Genomic DNA, 24765 nt, shown 5'->3' on the forward strand with positions numbered 1-24765 from the left:
CAGAAGTGACAAGAGTAAGAGGAGGTTAGCTGAGGCCAGCTTCTTGACTTCTGTGAGATTTCTGAAGCCCTCAGCAGTAATCACTGGAAACATTTAAAAGCTCGTGACACTCATTTTGAAATCTGCATCTAGCAGCAACATGTCATTGAGAAATGTTTTTGCATCATAAAGCAGAAAACTCAAGCGGTCAAAATACATTGCTCAAATTAGCTCGATAAGTCTGCCCTCTGCAGGTCAAGGGAGGAAAAAGTACGTGGCTTCACAAGAAATTTAAACCTGAGCTGAACTTATAATTACTGATATTTAGCCCAGTAATATTTTAGGACATGCGACCCCCGAGGTCCGTTTGTCAAACTGTAAAGGCAAAAGACAAAAGCAGCAGTGCATCGTTGTTCAAACTACATATAAAATCACAGTTATGTATGCAGATGAACTCCACAGCCTGTCAAAACATCATGAAAACTCACAGCTCATCGTAAACTGTCGGTCTCCTACACTCACGGGAAATGGAGTCTTTGCCCGAAATGGATCATACCACTATAAAGGTAAGATATAAATAATAGCAAAAACGCGGGTTCCTTTAGATTTTCAAGATTCATAGAAAATAACGTGCTTCTCTGTGTGTTTGTATATTATTATATTTTTCTTAAACATTAAATAAACGCAGAAATCATCGATAAAGTCGTCGCCCCCCTCCCCTCTGTCACTGAAGAATACAGGCGGCCCGTAACTGCAAGTCCTCTTCTCCCGTCGGATTACAGCCGAGGCAGCACGCAGAGGGACTGTAACCGAGCCATAAAACGTCGAATAAAGCCAAAAGTAAGTGCTGAAGAGTTGTATCTTTACGACCTGGTTCATAACAAAAAGTGTACTGCTTGTAAAACCTATGAACTATTTTGAACTTCGAGTTGTTAAGCGCCACGTGGTCAACAGAACTACAAGTTTCTGGGGCTGTCAGAAAACTAAACTAACCCAACTTTAGCTAGTGTCTGGGTGAGCAAGCAACAGATGGAATATAACACGAGTTTCTCCTGTCATTGCTCTCACTTTAACCTTATATTTGATATGTATTATAAATGAATTGCCCACTTCCTTTAAATGTTTTTCCTCTACGTGTAACGTTATTATTGGAACGTTGCACATACTTGTTAATTGTTAATCTTTGTTGTGTTATATTTTTGTATTGTCAATTTATGTACACAATTTTCTCTTCCTTTCTGATACGACTGCACAACAAAACCCTGGATAATGCACATGTTAATATTTGACGTTGTTCTTTCTCTGCAAGTAGCTGTATTATTTTTCTCTATTCTAACTATTATTATTATTATTATTATTATTATTATTATTATTATATATCTTGTCTATAATATATTTATATATTTTTATTTTTATTTATGTCAGCTGTATGTTTGTCTACGTGTAGCACCTTATCACCAAAGCAAATTCCTCCTATGTGTAAAACACTACTCAATAAAAGCTCCTTCTGATTCTGATTATAGTTTTGCTTTGATGTTGGCATTCCTCAAAGTAGATTCAATAATAGTCCTCTGGTGGTTGTTTTTTTCCATTAAGGCTTTTATGAGAAGTTTTGTGTTGTCTCTTATTTCTCTGTTGGGCATTAGCTTCCCATTCCAGGTGAGTGTTGAAGCTGCTTTTCAGCTGATGCTTTAACATACACTGGTTTATTGCTGTCTTGTGGTGTAGTGGAAGTATTTTACAACCAGTTGCAAGTTTACTAGTTAACACACATAAGCAAAACTAATGCAGTGTAATACAGCACACCTGCACTAAACTGGTACTATACCAGAACCATATTACATTTCACTGAGAGGTGTTTCCAGCATTTCAACTACTCCCATTGATATATGGGGAGATGGGCTGTAACTTACAGTTATTTCCATTATTGACTGCTGGTTGTTTGCTCAAATAACCAGTTCATCTTTTTGTTAACATTGCAGAAAAAAATACCTGTCACAATTCCCAGAGCCAAAGACATATATATATTCATATTACTTGTTTTGTCCAACTAGCAGCCAAAACCCCAAAAAGATTTCATTTACACTGTTCTAAAACAGAGATTCTGTCTATCAACTAATTTTTTCAGCTTACAAGGAGAACAAAATATTAGAAAGTCCTCCCAGATGAACACAGGTCAACTGCTTAAAAACTACAAAATTAGTAAAGTTGAACCACTGTGTAAAACTTCCAGATGAATGTTGCATGTTTTACTACAGGGCTGTTGTGTTAGGCTGCACTAGTTTTAGCTAGGTGTACTTCATTAAATGACGGTATATATCTGCACTAACAGTGCTGTAAGGAATGTATCACAAAGGTTTGCAAGTACGTTTTTGTGTTTTTATATATGGCGACATTTTTGATTTCATGCATGAAAATGTAAATAGTGTCTTTTGGTTGTGGTGATTGCCTGCTTGTTTAAAGGCACTGCTGCTATCAGAAACATTTTGGTTGTCTTTTCAATATAATTCAAATGTATGTGATTACTTTGAATTATTCAAATATTCCATTCCACAATAGGTAGCGTACATTATCCTCCAGTATGCCAAAACAAAGGTGAGCCAGACACTGTTGCACAAGTTGTTTTTTGGGGGGTGTTTCAAAAGAAACATCGTGTCATATTTAATGCATTTCACAGTGTTTCCTTGTTAATTCGACACAACTGCTAGTTTTGCATCACACTTGTCATCATTATCTGGGTGTAATTCACCCTGTGTGTTTCAAGTCAAAATTGCAATGCTTCTTAGTCATAAAATCACTAGATAAAAAATATATTTGTACTGCATTAATTTTCACATTTGAAACAAACATGGAGGAAACACTGCAAACTCATCCTAACCTAAATGTTGGCCATTTTCACCAATCATTTTGCATTGTTTGTTTTGGCTTTTTGAAAGTCCAATGTGAGATTGATCAATGAACTGTTAACTGTTGGTGGTGGTGTTCCATATAGCAGACAGAAATGAGGCCCTTTGCATTTTTATCTTGATTATTCTATTCTTATTCGGTTTTGAACTCTTCCTGTAAAGGAAAACAGATATTTTCTGGACAACTTAAGCTTTTTGATCAATCAACTGTCTGTTTGCCCTCATGACCACATTGGCATCACAGATCTGCTGTTTTGAGCTTTCTTTGATGCATCTAACCAACAAAGTTCCTTTTGTGATGCTAACTTCACACTGAACTAATGGCTGTAGCCTCCACCTGTTGCTTCTTTTCTTTCCTCATAAACCTGACACAAAAGTGAATAGAGAAGAGACCCCTTTGATAGAAGAATGGATCAGTCATTGCCAAACAGTTTGCAAGGAGAAGCCCCACGGCATGCTGCACCGGTGGGGGCCTTCAGGCAGGGTGGTAATCCTACTCTGGAGAGAGGCATCATCAGCGGAGACAACATCCAGTTTGGGAGGCTGCGCCAACACACACGTCTGTCCCATTCAGAGAGCCAGAGCACTGGGGCTGAAGAAGAGTGGTTGAACATCTACATGGATGCGAGCAGTTCCTATAGTCAAAGCCCCGTCCTCCAAGGCATGCAGGCTGAGATTAACTACCAACGACGCCCCGCCTCTAATGGCAATGGGCCGCTGTCATCCTCTCCGAGGAGTCCAAACACCAGAGGCTACTTGCGCACTCGCAACCAACAGCAGGATCAGGGGCACCCCGTCACCACTGTGAAGGCCTCTGGTACCCCCCAATGTCAGTACAGTAGGGGCCGCAATCGCACCTCCTCTGAGACAGAGCAGCGGGGCAAAGGCAGCAGGGGCCCAACCCGGAGAAGAGTCCTTTCTGAGACGGAAAGCAGGCCCAGATGGGAAAAGTATGGCACCTCTAATACAGGCAATGGGAGAGACGTGATGTGTGTTTCCAGTGTCTTTTTTTTTTTTTTTAACTACTATGATTATTTTTATTTATTTGTTTTTTTTTAATTGTCTGTCTGCATTTTTGTGTGGCCTTTTTGTGTGTGATATATTTGAATATGCAGGTTTATAGATCATTCATTCACTTAAAATTAGGTCAGTCCATTGGTACATCAGAGGTGCCAACACAGAGGGCTTCAGCATAATATTTCAACTTTCTTACTTATTATTTTCACTGTTTATGTCGACATCATTGTGGTGAAATTAATTAATTTTGACCATGATAACTTTCTATACAATCCTGTGCCATGTTTTCATCAGAAAATCCTTTAACTAGTACAGTTACCTGGATCAAAGCACACCCATCAATGCAGCCTTTTGCATTTAAGTGTAGCCTTGTGACAGTATTAGGAGCCATGCAGTCATGTACGGTCACGTATAGTGAACTGTGTCTGTGTTTGATAATTGTCCAACAAAGTGGACCTCTGCTATCACTAAGGGGAGTTGTTAGCAGGCAGGAACCAACCTTTTGTTCTATAATCCAGACTTTGCAGACCAGGCAACTGTTTCACTGAATGAGGAATGTGTACATGCCTGTCTGCTGCAGTAACCCATCAGCAAAATTAAAAAAGGAGGTGAAGCATATTTTTTTAGTTTGTTTTTTTAACCCCCTTTTTTTTTAAATGTTACTATTTATTTCACAAACTGCTGTGTGTTGTGCTGCCATTAATTTATTGTGTTTATGATAAACTGTCTGCGTTGTGCTTTGGTTTGGGAAGCCATGTTCTCGTGTCATTTGTTTCTTGTCACTGGTTGTGCTGGCTGTAAAGACTGAACGCCTGGTCATGGCCCTTTGTGAATAGATAGTGTTGGGTGCAGCTTGATGTTGTTTGATGGTTTTTACCTTTTTTACCCCCCCCCCAGTACCAACATGAGTGGACTGCAGTGTCTCGCCTCAGAGAACATCTGGTTCGACAAACAACGCTACGATGAGGCGGAAAGGTGCTTCTATGAGGGAGCCAACGGACCCTCCACAGAACAGCGACAGGTAGCACATTTTTGTTTTTCTTTTGATACCTTGACTGTTTTATGCAGCCCAACAGCAAAGCTGTTTTAGTTTTGTGTAGTTAGGACATTGTTCATTGTGTTATCAAACTGATCATTCTTAAAACATAAGGCCAATTGTTTTTTAGACAGTCTTCATTGCCAATCGTCCTCTTGTCTCTTGATGCTGTCTTTTGAACACCACCTCAGCTCATGCTGCCCTGTCAGTCACAGGCCTATTAGTTTAAGCAATAGTTGCATCATCGTCAGCCACAGCCCGGAGCAGCTGTGTGCATGTGAGTTAAGCCACTCGATTTAGATGTGGCTCGTCCTAGTGAGAGCGGGTCAGGTGGTTTGGCAGCTGTCTCTGCTTCTCAGGCTCGCCAGGGCTGCAGCGGCTCTTGAGTTTCTACACAGGCCTGGGAAACAATGAGATTATAGTATAATCACTTCCCAAATCACAAAAAAGCCATATGTGCTAACTGACCCCTTGTGATTATAAGTAATGCAGAGTTTTCGAGATGTGTGCCCAAATACAGTAGAGCAGTGTGGAGCAGAAACAATGTCCTGGTTACTCAGGATAAACCAGAGATCAAGTTGTCAGGTGTTTATTTCACTAGGTACGTTTCTTGGGTGGAAAGTAGTTTTAATGAAAATGGCTCACATCAGTAAACATGTACTGAACTCTGGGGATGTGCGTGTCAGGTCAGGGGTTTGTGTACCCACATGCCTGCTGCTGAAATGTGTGGAACCTTTTTTATATTGCAACATAAGGCACAACTAAATAAACCTGTAGCTCACATTTATTTGCTCATCATTTCTTTTCCACTTGTTAAAAAATATTTAACAGTTATATAACAGTTTCATCCTAAATGTTGGGTGTATGGGCTGTCTTGCTTTTGTCTGTTTTGCATGCTGCTTTCTGTCTTTCTTACTGCTCCGGCTTCATCACTGCTTTACCCACACATACCTGCAGGAGAGAGAAGTTAATGCTATCCTGCAGGACATTGCTAAATCCCGACCTGAATATCCAGCAGTCCCTAAATGTAGTGAGTACAGTACTACAAATGAGCTGCAGGCGCGCACACAACACCCATAGTGGCAGGACTGTACTCACTAATGTTCGTATACCAGCGCTAAAACATGGGTATAGCTCTTAAAAGTAGATATGATTTAATTATAGACTGCAAGTTCTGTGTGACTCTAGCATTAGTCCCAGAAAGGGACTGAAATAATTAATGTTCTACATTGTGACAAGACACTTATTCTCCCTCTGCTTGCTTCTCATCAGTGAATAAGCTGCTTATGTGTCTTTGCATCATTTGCATTTGTGACCTATGAGTGTGGTCCCTTTTGCATAAACAAGTGAAAAATAAGGATTTTAAAGGATAATTGTTCCTCCTGTTCACACTGGTTGTCCACTTTTAAAGCAATGTGAATGTAAGTAATTGGTGACGATATCCCAGTCCATGTTATGTGCAAAAACCTTTTTAAATACAAAATTAATTACTCCCCCTCTGCCCTTGGCTTAGCAAGTAAACAAGCAAACAAGGATTCAAACAAATAGACCACTGCGGATTTTGTCCCCACACCCTTACTTTCAAATTGCTTCAAGAAGGTATTTCTTTGCGGCCAGGAGGAACGATTACAGTGACTAATAACACTCAACATGTTCATGGGTATGCGAGTACTGGATTGATGAATTAGAAAAATGGGAAGCTGTCTTTTCTTCTTTTTTTTAAGTTTAAGCAGGACTTCAAACCAAAATGAGCTGCTGTATTGTTCACCAACAAAATTCTTTGAGCTTGTTTGTGAGGAACGGCTATCCAAGAGTCAACTGTGTCTAAGACCTGAATGATTAGTGATTTTTAAGGCACCACCTTAAACATGATGAAATAGTTAAAGGACTCTGTAGAGCTCCAGGATTGGGTTGATGTTTCCCATTTTAGCACTTTGGTGACTTTTTAACTAGTCATTTGATTTAGTGTTGATACAAAAAGTTGATTAATGCAGTTTTAAATTAGTGTTTTCTATCTATCTATTCTGTCTCGGTGTCTATCCTAATCTGAAGCAGTGGATGTTGAAGCATGTAAAGCATCCGACTTTCTACCTACAACCACTACTTTTCTTTTTGTGTTCATGTTTCCCCCCCTTACCCTCACCTTGTACATCACCGGGTGCAGGTGAAAACGGCCCTGCAGCAGGGTAAAGGGCGCCAGCACAAACGGCAGCACAGAAACGTAAGTCCTCCTCGTCCAGCTTTGCTGCTCAGGCCTGTGAGCGCTGCATGCCTGAGACAGACGGCCATGGTGTGCTGGCTGTTGTCTGCTGCTGCCTGAAATGGGGGTGTGCTACTGTTGTCACAGCACTAAGATGTCTCATCCTGTACCACCATCTTATGGTCCTGCATCATTTTTTAACTACCACTAACTGATTCAGAATGTATGTTTTTGATTTTGCTAGATATTGTTGTTATTATTATGTGATCATCATTAAATACTTTGTAAATAGCTAATCAATTTAACAGCTAGCTGGCTCTGTCCAAAGATATGAAAACATACACCTACCAGCACCCACCGGAGGTCACTAATTAACATCACATGTCGCTATTAAATATAATCCATATAAATACAAAAAGTGCGTGTTTATTTATTTTGTCTTTAAAGATAAGTGGTTTTGTTACTCTCTGGACAGAGCTAGCTGTATTAAACTGGGCTTATAGGTTGCTGGCTAGATTTATATATTTTAAAAGATTCATATTTAAATATGAGTGGTATCGAATCTTCTCATCTTGCAAGAAAGCAAATACATTTTTCCAGTAATAAATTGTGAGGGGGAAAAAATGACTGTGTACCTCAAGCTGGTGTCTTGTTTGTTTAAAAACTCTGGCTTGTCTGTCTGCATGCGGTCAATGTAAATTAAATCATCTATGGGGATAGTTGATTTCAACATCAGCATTGTGTGTGTGAACTGTTTCCAGATCAGTGATGTGTGATATATTTTAGCCTTGCATGTCTTTCTTTTTAAACTTCACCACTTTTGACTGTTTATTTTTCACAACCTGGATGATGGTGCGTTTGCTTTGTTACTATTTGATCCCTAGCCTGCCACATGACACTTGCTAATTTATTTGTGTTTATCTTTCGACAGTCTTCCTCCCATGCAGGAGGAGACCAGGAGCTGGTCTCACGCATGAAGAGCCTGGAACTGGAGAACCAGAGTCTACACAAAGGTGTGTGTGTGTGTGTGTGTGTGTGTGTGTGTTTCAGGTATCTCTGACCTGTAGCTTACTTGTTGCACCTTATTCATACTTAACTGTCATATTGTTTGCTTGTTAGTGGTAAAGGAGATGAGGGCAGCCCTGCAGAAGCTGGAGTCCAGAGTTGTCATGCTTGAAAAGAGCCCTGCATCAGCAGCTGTCCCATGTGTTAAGGTGGATAACTAAGACGTTACTACATGTATATGTTCACTGTATATTTAAAACAGGTCTGGTCATCTATTCTATCTTCTCTTGTTTTTGATTTTAGTCCTCATGTTTTGTTTCTGATAGAATCGTTTTCTGTTTTGTTTTTTTGGGAGGCCTTTGTATAATCCCTTTGGCTTCCTTCCTCCCCTGCAAAGATAAACCCTTGTTGGTAAAAGCTTACCTTCATAGACATTTACTATCATCCATTTTTATTTTATTTTATTTTTTTGACCAGGCTGCTCCAGTCAAGGCTGCTCCAGTCAAACAGGTAGAAAATGGTGATGACGACGATGACGACATTGACTTGTTTGGCAGTGATGATGAAGATGAGGAGGCAACACGCCTCAAGCAGGAGCGCATTGATGCCTACGCAGCCAAGAAGTCCAAGAAACCCGCCCTCATCGCCAAATCATCTATCCTGTTGGATGTCAAGCCCGTATGTATGCTCCTGTGTCATGTAGCTCATAGTTCCATTGCAGGTGTGTTATCATGTAGGGAAACTACAGTTCACAGGATGACAACACGAAAGTTGTCTTCCCAGGCCATGAATTTGATGTAATAATGATTCAATATTTTCTTGTTTTGGAAAAGGTGAAGAAAAAAACGAATTTATCTACTTAAATCTTAACAAAAAAGAAACCCAGTGCATTTAAGTCAACTCCTCAAAAAATGTAGCAAGCTTCCTAAGCAGTGATGGTGATTTTAGAAATTTCCAGGTCTGGGTGGAAAAATGTTCCCAGACTTATGCCCCTATTCTGTATTCTGAAATATAAAATTCTGAATTTCTAAAAATAAATTGATCATACAAGTAGGCAGTGGTGCTAGGAGCAGGCAGGCAGCCAGCACAACCAAAATGTTTACTACTGTGTGAGAGAGCCTCTACGCCTGCATGTCACAGCCCAATAGCTCCCCCCAAGTGCCTTATGAGCGTTCTAGGAGCACGACAGCAATCTTAAACAGACACATGGCTGACCGTGACAAACTAATATTTCTTATGTGCGCACAGTTGAACTCTCAGCAGTGCCCTTGGTGTTAAATGTGCCGTAGATGGAAAACTGTATTTACGTTAGCATTGTTGAAAGACGGTTCAGTTATCAAACTGACAACTGCCTCAAACACCATTGTTTCCTCCTTCATATGTAAATCTTTGAAAAAAATTCTTAGGCCTTTTTTAACATTTTCCCAAATAACTTTTGCGATGAAAATGACTTGCAGAGATTGTTTAACTGAATAATAACACTGACGACATATTTTGACATCAATTTACATGCAGAACAGGTTATACTGTTTGATAGTTTTTAGTTGTTTTAATTAAATAAAGGCAAATATACTTTGTTGCCTTTTAGTTGATGGACTATGTCCCCATGGAAATGCATATTGTACAACATCAAGGGCACTGCTTAGAGTTCAGTACACAACTTTGTTTTTTTTCTTTTCCAACTCGTGTTTGGCTTGCATTTATAATAGAAAATATGTGGGGAACAATAAATATTTTAATAGAAAATTAGTATTTCTAGCATTGGTTACTTCCGCTGACAGTGGAACACAGTCTAACTTTCTGTGTAGTTAACATTAAGTAACATTGATTTGTATGAGGTACAGTACCTAGCTACAATCTTCTGGTAATTATTTGGCAACATAATAGCATACATAGTCAGAATGTACATACATGTTGACAGTTGTATTTTAAAACCATTTATTTTAACCATCTTATTTATTAATGGAAAATGTGTAGGAACCCTGATGTAGTGAAAGTTGTAAAGTATGCTGTGTCATGTCTGATTGCCAACATACATAGAAGTCAGCTTCAAACTGATAGATCCCATGTTGAATTTGTCTTTATAGCTTTAAGTTAATGTCTGCCCCCCCCCCCCCCCTGTTCCCTTAGTGGGACGATGAGACTGATATGGCGAAGCTGGAGGAGTGTGTGCGCTCGGTGCAGATGGACGGGCTCCTGTGGGGAGCATCCAAACTGGTGCCAGTTGGCTACGGCATCAAGAAGCTGCAGATCAACTGTGTGGTTGAGGATGACAAAGTTGGCACTGACATCTTGGAGGAGGAGATCACCAAGTTTGAGGACTATGTAAGTAACGGCCACTTTGAATTGTTCCCCCTAATCAGAAAACATTTTCAGTTACCTGGAGTAGCCATGTTGAAAACTTTGGTTTTACCTGCTGATGTTTTAAAGGTAGAGGAAGCGATTCTGGAGAAATCCAACACCATGACAGATACCATGATATAGCGCAAACAACAACACAGCAAGCATTGTAACTAATGTTAGCTAAGTTGTGGATTAACACACTCGCTACCGTAAGCTAACATGCAGAGAGGACGAGACTGTCCCAGAGCCAGCACACCAGCTCCAGACAGCGATATTCACAATTCTGCTACTGCAGCTAACATCACAGCAGCAGCGTATCTTGGCAAACTAGAAAGCAAGCTGAATGTCTGTGGGCAAGTCATTTAACTTTAGCTGACGTGCAAATCATGGCAGGAACAGCTGTTATAGCGTTGTGTGGGCTACTTGTGGGTTTTTTTACCCTATACAAAGCCAGGGTTATGTACAAACACTTTTCCCCAGCGCACACAGAACGGACCGCTAGTTGAGATATTCACTGAATTTGACAGATGTGTATTGGATTAGAATCGCTTACCCTACTTTAAGACATGTGTTATACATTTCTATCTCCACCCCAATAATGTGGAGCTGTATTTCATTTGTGGTACTCAGAATTTGAAAATTGCAGTACAAGATTAAACAGCAAAATCTCTTCCCAGAATCTGTCGGTGGATACATGTGCTTTATTGACTTTAAATAAAATGGACATACAAATTGCTGATATAAAATAGATTTGTTGTACATTAAATCACTATAACACCATAAATATGTTCAAATGAGTACAGTTTGATTTGTTGAACCTTTTTTCTCTGCAGATCCAGAGTGTAGATGTTGCTGCCTTCAATAAGATCTAAGCTCCACCAGCCCTTAACCAGCTCCCAAGTGTTGATGCTGCTCCCGGCTTGTGCGGTTATTAAAATGCTATTAAAAGTTTTGAGCACAAAAATCTGTGTTTCATTATTATTGTAAGTCAAACAAATACTTTAAACCCTGTATTTTACATTTAAAGAGAGCATAGCCTCAAAGTAGAGCTCAGCCCCACCCAAAATCCTGGGTACACAGGCTGGGTGAATGTAGTCTTGACTTTATGGAGTAAAACCATTGAATCAGAAACATTATAGAAGGACAAAGTCCCTGCCCTGAAGTCCAGATACACTGCTATCCTGCTGCAGCAGGGGGCAGCGATGGTCACAGTCTCCTTATCATGCTGAAATGAACAGACTGAGGGAGAGCAATCCAGACTCCAGGATTTGGAGTTGTGTCCAATCTTGCAGTCGCTCCCTCCTCCATTCCTGCTCATGTTTTTGTAGCAGACACCGATGGAAACTCCTCCCTTACCAGACCACTCTACCTCCCAGTAGCAGCGTCCAGCCATCCCAGCTCTGCCCAGCACCTGGGCCCAGCTGGAGAAGCGAGACGGGTGGTCCGGGTAGGGCTGCGGGTCCAAAAGTGTTGTCACCACTCTTAGACCATCAGAGAAGCTTAGATAGGGATTGGCTGTGTTGGTGTCCAGAGTTATCTCATTGTAATCTGGGCATAGTAGATGCACATTGTCAAACACAAACTAGTGGTAATTAGTTTCATAAATATGGATGTTGGTAAAGTTTATCAAATAATTGTGCTTACATTGTAGAAAATCAGCTCTTGTCTTTGGTTCTGAGTTGTATGTTATGTCCGTGTCTTTTGCTGTTAAAGTGCAGGATGACATGTTAAACAGAATAGGTCCCTGTTCATTTTTCCCATAGACAATGTGAGTCAAGTTGGACCCCTTCTACTGCTTGGATTGGCATGGAACTTTTTAAATGGTAAGGACAAAAGCTAAAGAACTATGTTCGAAACTATATGGTTTTTAAATAAAAAAAAACAGACTTACAGAAAAACTTTGAGGTAGATGTTAACTATGATTCCTAAGGTGCATTTGTTTTGAAACCAATCACTCAGCATAAAATTCTGAAATAAAGAAGCATTTTGAATTGCTCCTCTTATTGGCCTTTTCTCCACGATAACAAGGCTCATGGATATTGTAGTATTACCTGTCCAAGTGAAATTGGAAGCCCATTTCCGCCACTGATTGAAAAAGAAAAAAAGATCCTGTAAGTCACAGTAATGAGAAATTTCAAAATATTCACTTAGCATCTCAAAATTTTGAGATTCTCTACTATATTTTGAAACCGTTTCTCATAGTGACTTGCAGGATTTTTCCCCCCATCACAGTGGTGGAAATTAGCTTCCATCACAAATTGAATTGAATTACTTACCAGTGTCCCCTCCCACTTATTAACTCTTATTTACAACATTTTAATTGATGTTTGCCAAGCCCCGCCCCCTTAGTTACTGGCTGCTATTCCTGGCAAGTTTTCTGTTCTGGCGTTGCACACATCCAGTTGATAACTGGCAGATTTACAACTTGAAATTTGTAATTTTTGAAACAATGACTCCTTGAGTTCAGACAGCATAGATAAAATCACTTCACATTTGTAGCTATTTGTTTGCCATGCGAAACAGAAAATGTCAATTGTAGCTGCCAGATTTTATCAACTACAGCTATTAACTGTTTAAAATGCAGATTCCAGTTAACTTAAATGGTTCCAGACTGACTTATTTAAAAACTACAATCTAGTGAAAAGGTACTTATGCACTTCATGGCTACAATAAACTATGTATCTAAAACCGATACAGTTGACTTTGGCTAAACTGGCATCCCTGGCAAAAGTCTGCATCATCACCAGCAGATAAGATTTATGTAGTTAGAAGACATGGGAATAAACAGCATTAGAGCCAGTTAATCCTGCCAGTATGATAAGGAAAACATAAGACCAGACTGTTTGTTATTACACAACACTGTTTGGCATACACTGTTCGTATTTTCAAACTGCTTTAAGTTAAATTTAAGAGTGGTTAGCTAAAGTATGTTGGGGATTAGTGTGTTGGGCAAATGCAGATCTGTCTCAGGTAACATAAGGCTAGGGTTTCTGAAATGTAAACCTTTAGTTAAAAGGTCAATTAAAAAAAAAAACTCTTACCTTTAGTCTTTACCGAGGTACTTTGGTGTCTGGCTTCCTTAAGTGAAATTACTAGAAATGCAGGCAAGTAAATAGTGATTTTAGTGACTGTTTTTAATTTTCATCATCTTTGTGGTAATCAGTTGAAAAAGAGACGGAGGCCTACCTTTTTCAGAGACCCTGTTAAATTCTTTTTCAAGTGTTTTGTCCAGACCGTCTTTGAGATCAGCCAGGGCTCCTGTCATGGTTTTATACATCAAATATTGAAGCGCATCAGTGTTGGGCATCTCCACAGTCTTTGCAGGGAAATGAAGAGACTTGCACTTCTGCAATGACACGCAACACAACCAAATTAGAGGACAGAATTTGAATAGAAACACAACAACCTTAAACCAGGAAGGAATCACTTTGTCGGTCATGAAACTACTTTGAGTTTACACCTCACACAGCAAGCATGGCAGACTAGATACGTTTGCCCTGTGTTACATTTGATCATTTGTCTTTACCTTAATAAACAGTTTTAGAGTGCTTCACACAAGGCGCGTCAAAAAGAAATACATCAAAACGTAAATGTTTAAAAGGGTAAATAAAATACATTAACTGGACTACAATAATAATGTAATGCTTCAGAGTGATGACCTTATACACCTTCATAAAACCAGACCAGAAAAAAAACAGAAAAATGATTTCTCAATCATATTTCCCGGTCAACTATAATTCAATGACTTTTCAATCAAGTATAATCGGGACAACTATAAATCAATATTATTCCTATGTCACGCTCATACATGGTCGTTTTTCATCAGTATTGCAATATTGATTCAACATTTATTTAGGGTTGAGATTGAAATCTCAACCCTAAATAAATGTTGAACCATCTCAACCATTCTGATGATTCAGATGGAAAATCAATATTTATTCAATGTAGTCTTGCTATCTGGGTAGTGTTTGGAAGGGAGAGGAGAGGTGTGCTGCAGCTCAGTGTTTTTCCACCAGTGTTTTTGAGGGCGTGTCGGACTAGTCGCTCAGCTTCATTGTGATGTCACAAGAAAGGGAAGTAAAGGCTGGACTACAAACAAGCTGTTTTCAGGCAGTTCAGAGCCGAGTTTTCTGTGGGAGATGGGAACTCCCTTTGGGGTGGACTTTAGGCTTTTTCACTTTGCAAACCTATTACATGCACAAAAAAGATATATAACTCAATAAAGGAGAGGGGAAAAGCCAAAAACCATAATACCACCTCTTTAAGTGTAATTCTTAAAAGTTACGATAAATACAGAAATATTGCAAAGAGCCTTAAAGGTAATCAAATGTGTCTCAAAAAATGTAAACTACAGCTTATCTTTTTCTTCCATACCTCAAGAAAGTGGATGTGGTCCTCTGTGTGGGAAATCTTCTCCAGCTCTGCATCAGCCCTCCTCAGCTCAGCTAGCTCCCTCTGTATCTTCTCCAGCAGCTCCTCAGCCTGATTGACAGCTGCTCTCTCCTGGACTCTGAGCAGCTCCTTCACATCATAGCTTTGTTTCTCTATGGAGCGGATCAGCTTGAAGAATACCCTCTCACTCTCATCCACTGCTGCTTGTGTGGAGTGCTGCAGAGGATAAAGTCCTCTAGGAATCAGGCACACGCCACTTTTGTGTAGAGTCAACAACATATTTAAAGCTCCTATATATTGAAAATACACTCACCTTGATGTACTTGACAACATATCTGAGTTCCTTCTCCATGTCCTTCAATTTATGCACAGACTTCAAAGAGGTTTCTTGGAGTTTTTTCTAAAGGAATACAAAAGATGAATATCACACAGCGCAGTCCCTCAGGCAGCTGAGGCGAATATTCCTTCCACAGTTGACTTTCAAGATGGAAAATTTTGATTTACAATCAAAAGGACTGGATTGCACTGGAAGGCCTTTGGTCCATCAATCTAAACTTTTGACACAGTAACATCAGAGCACAAGATATGGCTGCAAGACCAGGGCACATTTTACACTCCCCGTATTCAATATTTCAAACGCGGAAGCCTTTAAACCAGGCTACAAAAAGACATCTTCATCTATACAAATGTGAGCTGTTCATTATCACGGTCAGCTTGGAGCTGCAGCAGCGGCTGTGACACACAGCCCATGGAGGCAATTAAGGTACTTTAAGTGGTAAGTGGTTCTCAAACCTTTTCACATCAGGGACCCCTAAACTAACACAAATTAGACAGCGGACCCCCATTTGAGAAGATTATGTCCCTGGGTTCCCCATCTGATAGGATTTTTGCTTTTAGATGTTTTATTACAGAAATTGTATGAAGGCCATGACCGAAATAGTCAGACATTCTGTCACTGTGCTACTTATGGATAGAATTATAACAAAAATAAAGTATTCCCCTTTTTGCAGGGGACCCCCTGGAATTTCCTCAAGGAGCCCTGGGGGTCCCTGACCCCACTTTGAGAACCACTGCCATATAGCGCAAAATAAGCCCACGCTAATCCATAGTGATGTAATCGGGGGTTATTTTCTCAGAGTTCAGGAAGCTCACACTATAAAACATTTTTCAGGGGCTCAGGAGTACCATCCAACTATAGTACCTTGACTTTAATATTTAAAGTCAAATACATACATACGCTAGGTAAACCCTGGGTTAAATTTTGTGCTTTAGAGCAATAAAATAAAAAGTAAGTTATAATCAATTCATTAAATTTATTCAACTGCAAATCGTGCTGTTCAGAAAAATGTATACACCCCAAAATTGAGATGAATTTATAATTAATAAAAATATTGAATCCCACCTGTTGTGCTGCTCTCTGATCCGCCACTGAGACTGCGTCGTGGCCCTTATGTCTCTCTTTCACACACTGGGAGCACACACACTGCTGGTCAGTGCGACAGTACAGACTCAGTAATTTATCATGCTGCGGGCACAGCTTCTCTCTCAGCTGACCTAAAGCTGGGATTAATTTATGGGTCTTCCCATGAAAGCGTTCTTCGTGGACTCCGGAGTGAACCGCACAATAAGACTCTGAGCACACGAGGCAGGATTTAACAGCTTTGCCTTTTCTCCCGGTGCAAACATTGCATTTCTCCTCGTCAGGTTTGGCAGGGTGTTGAGCTGAAGCATTAAGTCTCGTTCCCTGAAACTTTTCCGCCACTTCAGCCAGAACTGTGTTTCTGCTCAGCAGAGGTCTCGGGTTAAACACCTGCCTGCACTGTGGGCAGCTGTACTGGCCTTTCTGCTTGGGCCCTTTCCAGAAGTCTTCAATGCAGTCCAGACAGTAGCTATGTCCACAGGGGATCGTCACCGGGTCTCTTAAAACCTCGAGACACACCGAACAACAAAACTGGTCTTGTTCAATCGAAATTATTGCTGCTGCCATTTCCAACACAAACTCGGAGCAGAAACCGGAAGGGACAGAGGGGGCGTGGCTCACAGGTGTGCTGATGATTTACAGCGTGTCAGGTTTTACCTGCTGCACCATGACACCTCCAATCACAGTCAGCAAACCAGCAAACAGGCTGTCACAGACAAAACAAACTGTGCAAACAACCTTCTATTGAACCCCCTCTCCCAGGTATACATTAGGTAAATTCATATTAGATGCTCTGACCTACAGTATTGATGTTTTTTTTAGCCACGTATAATTTTACATAAAAGCACTGCAGTGTGTTTGTGTTTGCAGGCAACTTCTACATGTCCGATGTAGAAGTTGCCTGCACTATTTGATCAAAGAACAATGAAATGTAAACCAGTCCCCATAAAAAGAAACGACATGCTTGAGAAAGCCTAGTTTGTACGAGTCTGTTTGCCTTTTTAATGTCAGCATGTCACAAAATCATATTCCATGTATCTGGAAAGCAAAAGATTTTTTTGTAGTTTTGTTTCAAACAATGACAAATAATTATAAAAGCACAACATTGTTAAAAAAAAACTAATACCTTACTTTCAAGGCAATTTCCTTGCAAATACTTAAATTAAATGTAGTAAGTTAGTCCTGCTAATTAAATGCACTGTCAATGAAGTCTTCTGTGGCACTTAGAAATGCTTTCCTCATCTCTGTTCACCGGCACTATAATGCTTGATGCAAGTGTAGCTGACTGGTGAAAACAATATTGAGCGTAAGAAGAGGGGAGAACTCAGGTAAAACAACATTCAGCCCGTGTAGGTGCATGTGAATGTTGATTTTTGATGTCCACTACGAGTTTATTTCCTCCTGGGGTGAGCGCGCCGCTGAACGTGCCTCTGTCTGGATCCCGAGGAGAGTTTGGAGCCTGAGCAAACAGAAGAAGAATTATTAGTCTCAAGCAGCCCTGCGGCAACAAAATAAAGAATACATTGGAAAAGGTCACAAATCTGTTCCTGGACATAATTTGCACTGGGTAGTATGGACAGATCACATACAGAACCATTTTTCCAGTAAGGTGCAATGTTATGAATTGTCATTTTGATTTCAGTAGTTATAATATTATGAATAAAACCACATAATAGTAACTATCAGCATAAGATTACAAAACAAACCCACAAAATGACTTGAAATTAAAAAAAAGGTTTAAATAAAATGAAACCTACTTCCTTAAAAATATTTTAATATCTACAAATCACCTGACATCAGTGTTTCCTAAGACATCACGGTCTTAGTGATCAAGAATGTAAATTTAATAATCAAAAGAATGACAGGTTCACAGTTAAGTACAGAGGAGGCAACCTAGTGACAGTTGTTTTGAAACGGTAAGACGGATCACTCGTATTGCAGGTGTTCTGTAAAGGAACATATCCACATACAGCGACTTGTGTGGACACCCCAGTAGTTGGTATCTTGGTACTGGCAAATGGGGATTCAAATAAAGAGCTAAGTATACTCAACTAAGATCTTTTGATTCATGACACACACACACAGCCATAGCTTCAGCTGGTCAGAGTTCCTAGAGCCAGACTCTAAAAGGTGAATGTGAGTTGAAAAGGTGACTCCTACAAAATGCTGTCATCTGGAAAAAATCTGTACATTTACTCAAATACTGTACTTAATTTCATTTTTTCCTGACTGATATACTTATTTTGCAGATACATGTTTTACATATAAACGTATATGTCAGCTTATTCAATAAAATGGATTGTTTTAGATTGAACTAACAACAGTATATACTGTGGTGCTGGTAATGGCGCAATGGATAATACGCCTGCCTTTGGTGAGAGAGACCCAGGTTCAATCCCCCACTGTGACGCATCCACCAATGTATCCCTGAGCAAGACACTTAACCCCTAGTTGCTCCAGAGGCGTGCGACCTCTGAAGTCACTTTGGATAAAAGCGTCAGCTAAATTAATAAACGTAAAGTAGTTAAAATGATCTCTATCTCAACCCACTCTAAAATATAACAGGGGCAGGGTTTGTTCCGTGAGTACTTATAATAATAATACTCTCAGTACATTTACTGCTAATACTTTTGTACTTCTACTTAAGTAACATTATGAAAGGAGGGCTTTTATTTGTAATGAAGTAAAATATCTCAATACTTCTTCCACCACTGCAGAAAATATGTCATATACTGAATTAGTTTGTTTCTTTCTGTCACTAATATGATGAACATTTGTAATATAATTTGCATTTGGTTTGTAAAATGGGCTCTGCACACTGTGTCATTCTGATACACATTTCCTTTTTTCTTTTTTATAATGGTATAAAATGGTAAATACAATACAATATTCACCAAATGGTGAGAAGGCAAAGGTTGACAACGCATGTCCTTGAGTGAGGAAAGGGTTGAGAGGGTTCACAGGACTTTGGTCTAGGCCAGGTGGAGGGATCACTGCAAGCACAAAGAGAACAAACGTTATTGCAGTTACTGCAGAGTCTCCGCGCTCCAATCTGTCAGAATCTGCATCCTTCAGCAGACTCAACAAACTTTACTAGAAACAAACAGGTTGACTAAGGTGTTAGTGACTTAAAACTCAGATTAGGGTTACTCAGGTTCAAAATAACAACTCAAATGAAAAAGTTAAAATTGGAGATTATACAGTTGGAGCAACAAGGTTGATATTAATCTTGTTTTAATCATAAGAAATGAGATTTCAAGTACTTAGGTTAAAGCTGTGTGCAATACAAATGAGGAAGATATGATTAGGAACGCCCTATTTGAAAGCTTTTTCATAACATCACAGTATTTGTCAGTTAATGCCATTCAGAAGTTGATTTACAAACTGCTTCTTTTAAGTTAGTTTTCAAAAAACATGTAAATAACTAGAACATACCTTCCAATCTTGGAAACTGTGATGGACATTTGTCACTATTTTTAGGATATTTTCTTTTTAAGCAAATAATCAATTCATCCAAAACAATTATGCACAGATAAATTAATATTAAAATAATTGTTAGTTGCAACCAAGTCAATATTATCTATACAGCCCAAAATCACAAATTGGCCCCAAAGGGCTTTACAGGACGATGTACGACTTCTACCTTTTGACCTTTGATTTGAATAAGAAAACCTTCCTCCAAAAAAAAAAACTTTTGAGAGCCTTAATTACAATATAGTTTTGTGTAATTATGTGAATCCTAAACAACAGGTTGTTAAATGTTATTAAAAATGAATTCACATTGAGCTATTTAAGTTCAGAAATGCACAGGATCCCTGACGATTTTGGGTGTTTTAAAAGCTGTAATGACTGACTGATTCATATTTTAAAGACAAGCACGAGCGGGTTTGTAGACTCACCTACTGTTGCTTCCATTTGTACGGCCGGCTCACCGTCACTGGGCTGTGTTGTGTCTAGCTGTGCAGCAGGATTTGGAGGATTTACGATTACTACATCTCTTACTACAAAAGAGAGAAAGACAAAGTCACATAAACAGCACAGAGTAGACAGAATAATTAGTATCAGACAAAACCACTAAGTTGACACAACGCTTTGTATCCACCTCTCTCATAGATGCTGACAAATCCACTCTGGCAGACCTCCTGCAACAGTCCTTTAAAATCTGACAAGGCGGTCATCACTGGGCCAAAGGTGACAGAGGGGTCAGCTGTGATTAAAGGCAAAGCTGACAGCTCAGGTGGAGCATCAAGAGACTGACAACTCTGGAGGGACAAACAAAGAGAGACCAAAAGTTCAAGGTATCCTGAATATTGGAATGAAATCAGCTGGTCAGTGGTATTACCTGTAGGAAAATGATATGGTCCTCAGTGTGGGAAAGTTTATCCAGTTCGGCCTCGTTCTTCTTGAGCTCAGCGACCTCCTTCTGGAGCTTCTCCAGCAGCTGCTCTGCCTGACTGACAGCCATCTTTTCCTGGGCTTTGATCAGCTCTCTCACCTCAAAGCGCTTCAGCTCGATCAACCGGATCAGTTCGGTAAAGACGGCATCACTCTCCTCGGCTGCTGACCGAGTAGCGCGCTGGAGAGAGACACAAAGCAACATATATCGTCCAAAGGAAAAGTCTTCGACGGCAGAGTTTTAAGGGTGCATTATAAACTGTTTACACAACTCTGGAAGAGGTGCGACATTTTATCTATGAAGGGACATACTGCATGTCTACTATATCAGACCAAACTGAGGGTTTGACACTTACAGTGAGAGAGAAAATGGCATGTCTCAGTTCCTGGGTCTCCTTTTCCCTTTGATGAATTCTCAACTGGGAGCTCTGCTTTATGTCACCAAGCTGCCTCTGAGGAAAAATGTCATCAAAATTGGAAGTTAAACTTACTGCTACTTCATTTTATTGTTCATGTGTTCATGTTTTTGTGCCCATATGAAGTTATAAACAAAGTTCTTCACTTAATAAATGCCAATTAGGCTCAAGTTGGCTTCCAGTTCAGCGGAAAGGAAAGTTCTCAGTTGTCTTTACATCAGAAAAGGCTTTAACATTGTTTAAAACCATTTTGGATTTGAAAACCTTTCTTCTCTTTGTGAAAACTGTAAGAGGCCATGTAATTGCTTTTTGAATTGATCAAACCTGGACTAGATTAACATGAAGAGTCTAAAGACAGTTTGAATCCTTTATTTTACTTGTGAAATACTGAAGAAAATAGTGATTTCACTGGTTCTTCGCCATCCAGACCACATCAGACCCAGTCTAATTGAAAGTGTACCTAAGCTTGTTAAACCTGGACCAGATTAACATGGATACTCTAGAGACTGTTTAAAATGTCTCGTTTTATGAAGACTTAACCCTTAGTTGCGCCAGAGGTGTGCGACCTCTGACATGTCTAACAATTGTATGTCGCTTTGGATAAAAAGCGTCAGCTAAATGAACGTAATTTAATGTAGCGACCAGTGGAGAGACGACTGAATTGATAACCTCAATTTACTGATCCCCGGGGGACACAAAACATACTCTAAAAATGGGACATATATACAAATGTTTAATATGTGACTTATTTCAGAGTATTTTTACACTGTGCTTCTTCCACCAGTGTACAGATCACACCAGGTCTGCTCTACTGTAATGTCTGCTTAGAGGACAGTCGCTGATCACCAGCCTTGTGTTGAATCAATCAGGTGATTAGATTACCTGCTTCTGCTGTATCTCTTCCTCCGCCAGCACCGTGTCGTGCCCTTTGTGCTCACCAGTCAGACACAGGTAACAGATGCACTGCTTGTCTGTGCGGCAGTACACCTCCAGCAGCTTGTCGTGTCGGGCACAGATCGTCTCGTGGAGCTTCTTGGAGGCCGACACCAGCTTGTGTTTCTTGAAAGCAGCAGATTCGTAGTGCGGCTGAACGTGGACGTCGCAGTAGGAGGCCAGACACACCAGACAAGACTTCACAGCTTTGTTTTTTCTCCCGGTGCAGACGTCGCACTCCACGTCGTCGGCCTCCGCGAAACTGTTTGAAGGCGTCGTGTCCTCTTGGAGTCCGGTCTTCTTGAATTTCTCCACCACGTCGGCCAACATGGTGTTCCTGGCGAGCAGCGGCCTCGGGTTGAAGTTCTGCCTGCACTGCGGGCAGACGAAGACCCCCAGGTAGTCGTCCTGGTCCCAGTAGTTCTGTATACAGTCCGAGCAGTAGCTGTGTCCGCACGGGATGGTCACAGGATCCTTCAGCACGTCCAGACATATCGAGCAGTTAAACTGGTCCTTGTCCAGAACCACTCCTGCGTGGGCCATCGTCGAAAAAAGGGTGAAGAGGGTGTACAAAATGAGCGAAAGTACAGGAATCTGACAGACGGACAGCTGCTGCTTTGTTTACAGGAAGTGACGAGAGGGGGCGTGGTAAATGATGCATCACCGGAAACCGCAGCAGGGAGTTTTAATGTCAAAATAAAATGGTATTACAAACACTAAATTAGAAAATAAAAATAATAACTTTGTTTTTGTTTTGTGTATATTTTATGCTATGTATATATTATAGAGCGATGGAAGAAATAGTGACCATATTCTATTCTATACCTAAAAGAGTAAAACTCAATTACAAGTATATCCCCAACTTCAACTCAAGTAAAAGTACAAAGGTATCAACATCTAAATGTACTGAAACTACAGACTGAATAAAAAACTGAAACTAATAAATAAATGAGTGTTTTATTCCAAGCGAGAAATTATTGTTACTGATCAAGATGGAGCTAATTGTAGCTACTTTATATACTTTTGGGTAGTTTAATCTACAACAATGCCCCGTGTTTACTTAAGTTCATTATGTTTGAAAAAATAAATCAATAAAAATGCGTGTAGTAACATGAAATGTAGTGAAGTAGTGGCATGAAATTGGAATACTCAAGTAAGGTTCAAGGACCACAAAAGTGGCAGTACAGTATCTAAGTACAAATACTTGGTTACAGTTACTTTCCAGCTGAGTGTATATGTTTAATGACAGAATAAAACTAAACCAATTATAAATGCCGTCAAATAAATGAAAGAAAATACCATACCATTCCAATTGTATAGGCTTTAAATGCAAAAAAAATTTAATGGCAGCGTAAGGAGGAAGTACTGATCAAAAGGAGTTCTTACTACAAAATTTGTCCTTTTTGTAGTTGAGAATGGTGGAGATGAAACCTTTATTTTGAAGGATTCAGATTTTGTAGTTGCATTCAATCAAGTAAAAGCAGGGTTCGACCAGTCAAATTTAAGACTTTTTAAGACCTTTTTAAGACCATATATAACTACATCAAAAAAAGAAAACGTGCAAAGGAAATGCAATCACAAAACGACTTGCAGAGTAAATAAATGTATTCCAATGTAACAGTACTGAACACAGATTAGATGCATTGCATCCCAGAAGAAAAAAAATATTTTATTTATGTTTTCTTACAAAGAAATATGCAATTTCACATATTTTGGACCATTATTATTACCAAATCTGTAAATAATAAGTTTGAAAATCTAGAGCAGAATTTGAATAAACTCCACCCCAAAAGCTAAACTTGCTAAAGAAGTCTAGTGGGTTTGAATTATAACAATTAGATCTGGGAAAAGTAATTGGATTAGTTTTGATGCTCTCCACAATGATTTTACATTCACAGTGCAGCACCAAGCAGTTTTGAGCCTCACCACCTTATAATGGCAGGAAAACACTGTTAATATGACCTCAGATCTTTACAGATAAGGTTGTTAATGTTTACCTTTTGTGTCCCAATTTACTGCTTTGTACATTTCAAACTGTAATATAGCTGACTGGTGTCCAGCTAATTTTACTTACTTTATATAGCCTACACTTGGGTAGTATAACAATGGCTACAGCACACATTTTATAAGCCAATAATGTTTTTTAATTTAAAAATTTTAACGTGCAAATGATAACTACCGCGGTAAGATTAATGTTGTGCAGTAAAAAGTTTGAAGTAGAAAAGTACCTCAAAACTGTAGGCTACTAAATAAATGTAGGCCTACACATCGCACCTCCGCCAAAAACCATGCACTACGTCCTGACTTTTTTTTTTCATCTTAGTACTGACATCATAGTCTACTTGCTAGCAAGGTAAACCAGGAAATGTTGAGTACCCCAAAGTTTTATGCTAGAAATGTATAGTATGGGTCCCCAGCATGAAACTGCTGGATGCTAACTTGCTCATGTTGGGCAATTAGCATAATTAGCATAAAGTAGCATAATCACATATAGGCTATGGACAATATTTCAGCAAGTGCTTGGCCAATTTGGACAACCTTGGAGTGGTTTTGGGGGTTATTGAGGATGGTGAATCCGTTACTTACATTTTCAAAACTCCAAATCGTCATGTTTCAACTCCTGGTGGACCAATTTTGATGATGTTTTTGAAATTTCAATTACATTTTTGGGTCTATTTTGAGATTATTTTTATGCTTCATACATTGGGCCTGCATTTCAGAAT

The 24765-nt window shown here is 39.6% G+C and overlaps 3 protein-coding genes across 6 annotated transcripts; 1 reads left to right on the plus strand and 2 right to left on the minus strand.

The window, feature by feature from the left end:
* The first annotated feature begins 701 nt into the window (after window positions 1-701).
* eef1da (eukaryotic translation elongation factor 1 delta a (guanine nucleotide exchange protein)) lies at window positions 702-11450 on the plus strand. 4 transcript variants are annotated; one of them, XM_046051142.1, is made up of 8 exons: window positions 702-819; window positions 4800-4923; window positions 7103-7159; window positions 8070-8151; window positions 8258-8352; window positions 8621-8821; window positions 10274-10468; window positions 11320-11450. In XM_046051142.1, exons 2-8 carry the CDS (start codon window positions 4807-4809, stop codon window positions 11356-11358), a joined length of 786 nt encoding a protein of 261 aa, XP_045907098.1. In that variant the 5' UTR covers window positions 702-819; window positions 4800-4806; the 3' UTR covers window positions 11359-11450. The 4 variants fall into 4 exon arrangements, with proteins under 4 accessions (XP_045907098.1, XP_045907100.1, XP_045907097.1 ...); XM_046051141.1 differs by lacking the exon at window positions 702-819 and adding an exon at window positions 2546-2574; XM_046051144.1 differs by lacking the exon at window positions 7103-7159.
* Window positions 11168-16937, minus strand: LOC123971982 (E3 ubiquitin/ISG15 ligase TRIM25-like). The gene is made up of 7 exons (XM_046051139.1): window positions 16281-16937; window positions 15192-15278; window positions 14861-15094; window positions 13673-13832; window positions 13528-13578; window positions 12131-12190; window positions 11168-12034 (listed from the first exon to the last, which is right to left on the minus strand). The coding sequence occupies exons 1-7, from the start codon at window positions 16863-16865 to the stop codon at window positions 11508-11510; spliced, it is 1704 nt and encodes a 567-aa protein (XP_045907095.1). The 5' UTR covers window positions 16866-16937; the 3' UTR covers window positions 11168-11507.
* A 339-nt stretch (window positions 16938-17276) lies between these two features.
* ftr67 (finTRIM family, member 67) lies at window positions 17277-22671 on the minus strand. Its single transcript, XM_046051140.1, has 7 exons — window positions 21992-22671; window positions 21050-21145; window positions 20641-20874; window positions 20401-20560; window positions 20198-20299; window positions 19193-19291; window positions 17277-17757 (listed from the first exon to the last, which is right to left on the minus strand). The coding sequence occupies exons 1-7, from the start codon at window positions 22583-22585 to the stop codon at window positions 17690-17692; spliced, it is 1353 nt and encodes a 450-aa protein (XP_045907096.1). The 5' UTR covers window positions 22586-22671; the 3' UTR covers window positions 17277-17689.
* Window positions 22672-24765: the final 2094 nt, after the last annotated feature.

The sequence above is a fragment of the Micropterus dolomieu genome, linkage group LG06 (assembly GCF_021292245.1).
Source record: "Micropterus dolomieu isolate WLL.071019.BEF.003 ecotype Adirondacks linkage group LG06, ASM2129224v1, whole genome shotgun sequence".
Lineage (NCBI taxonomy): Eukaryota > Metazoa > Chordata > Actinopteri > Centrarchiformes > Centrarchidae > Micropterus > Micropterus dolomieu.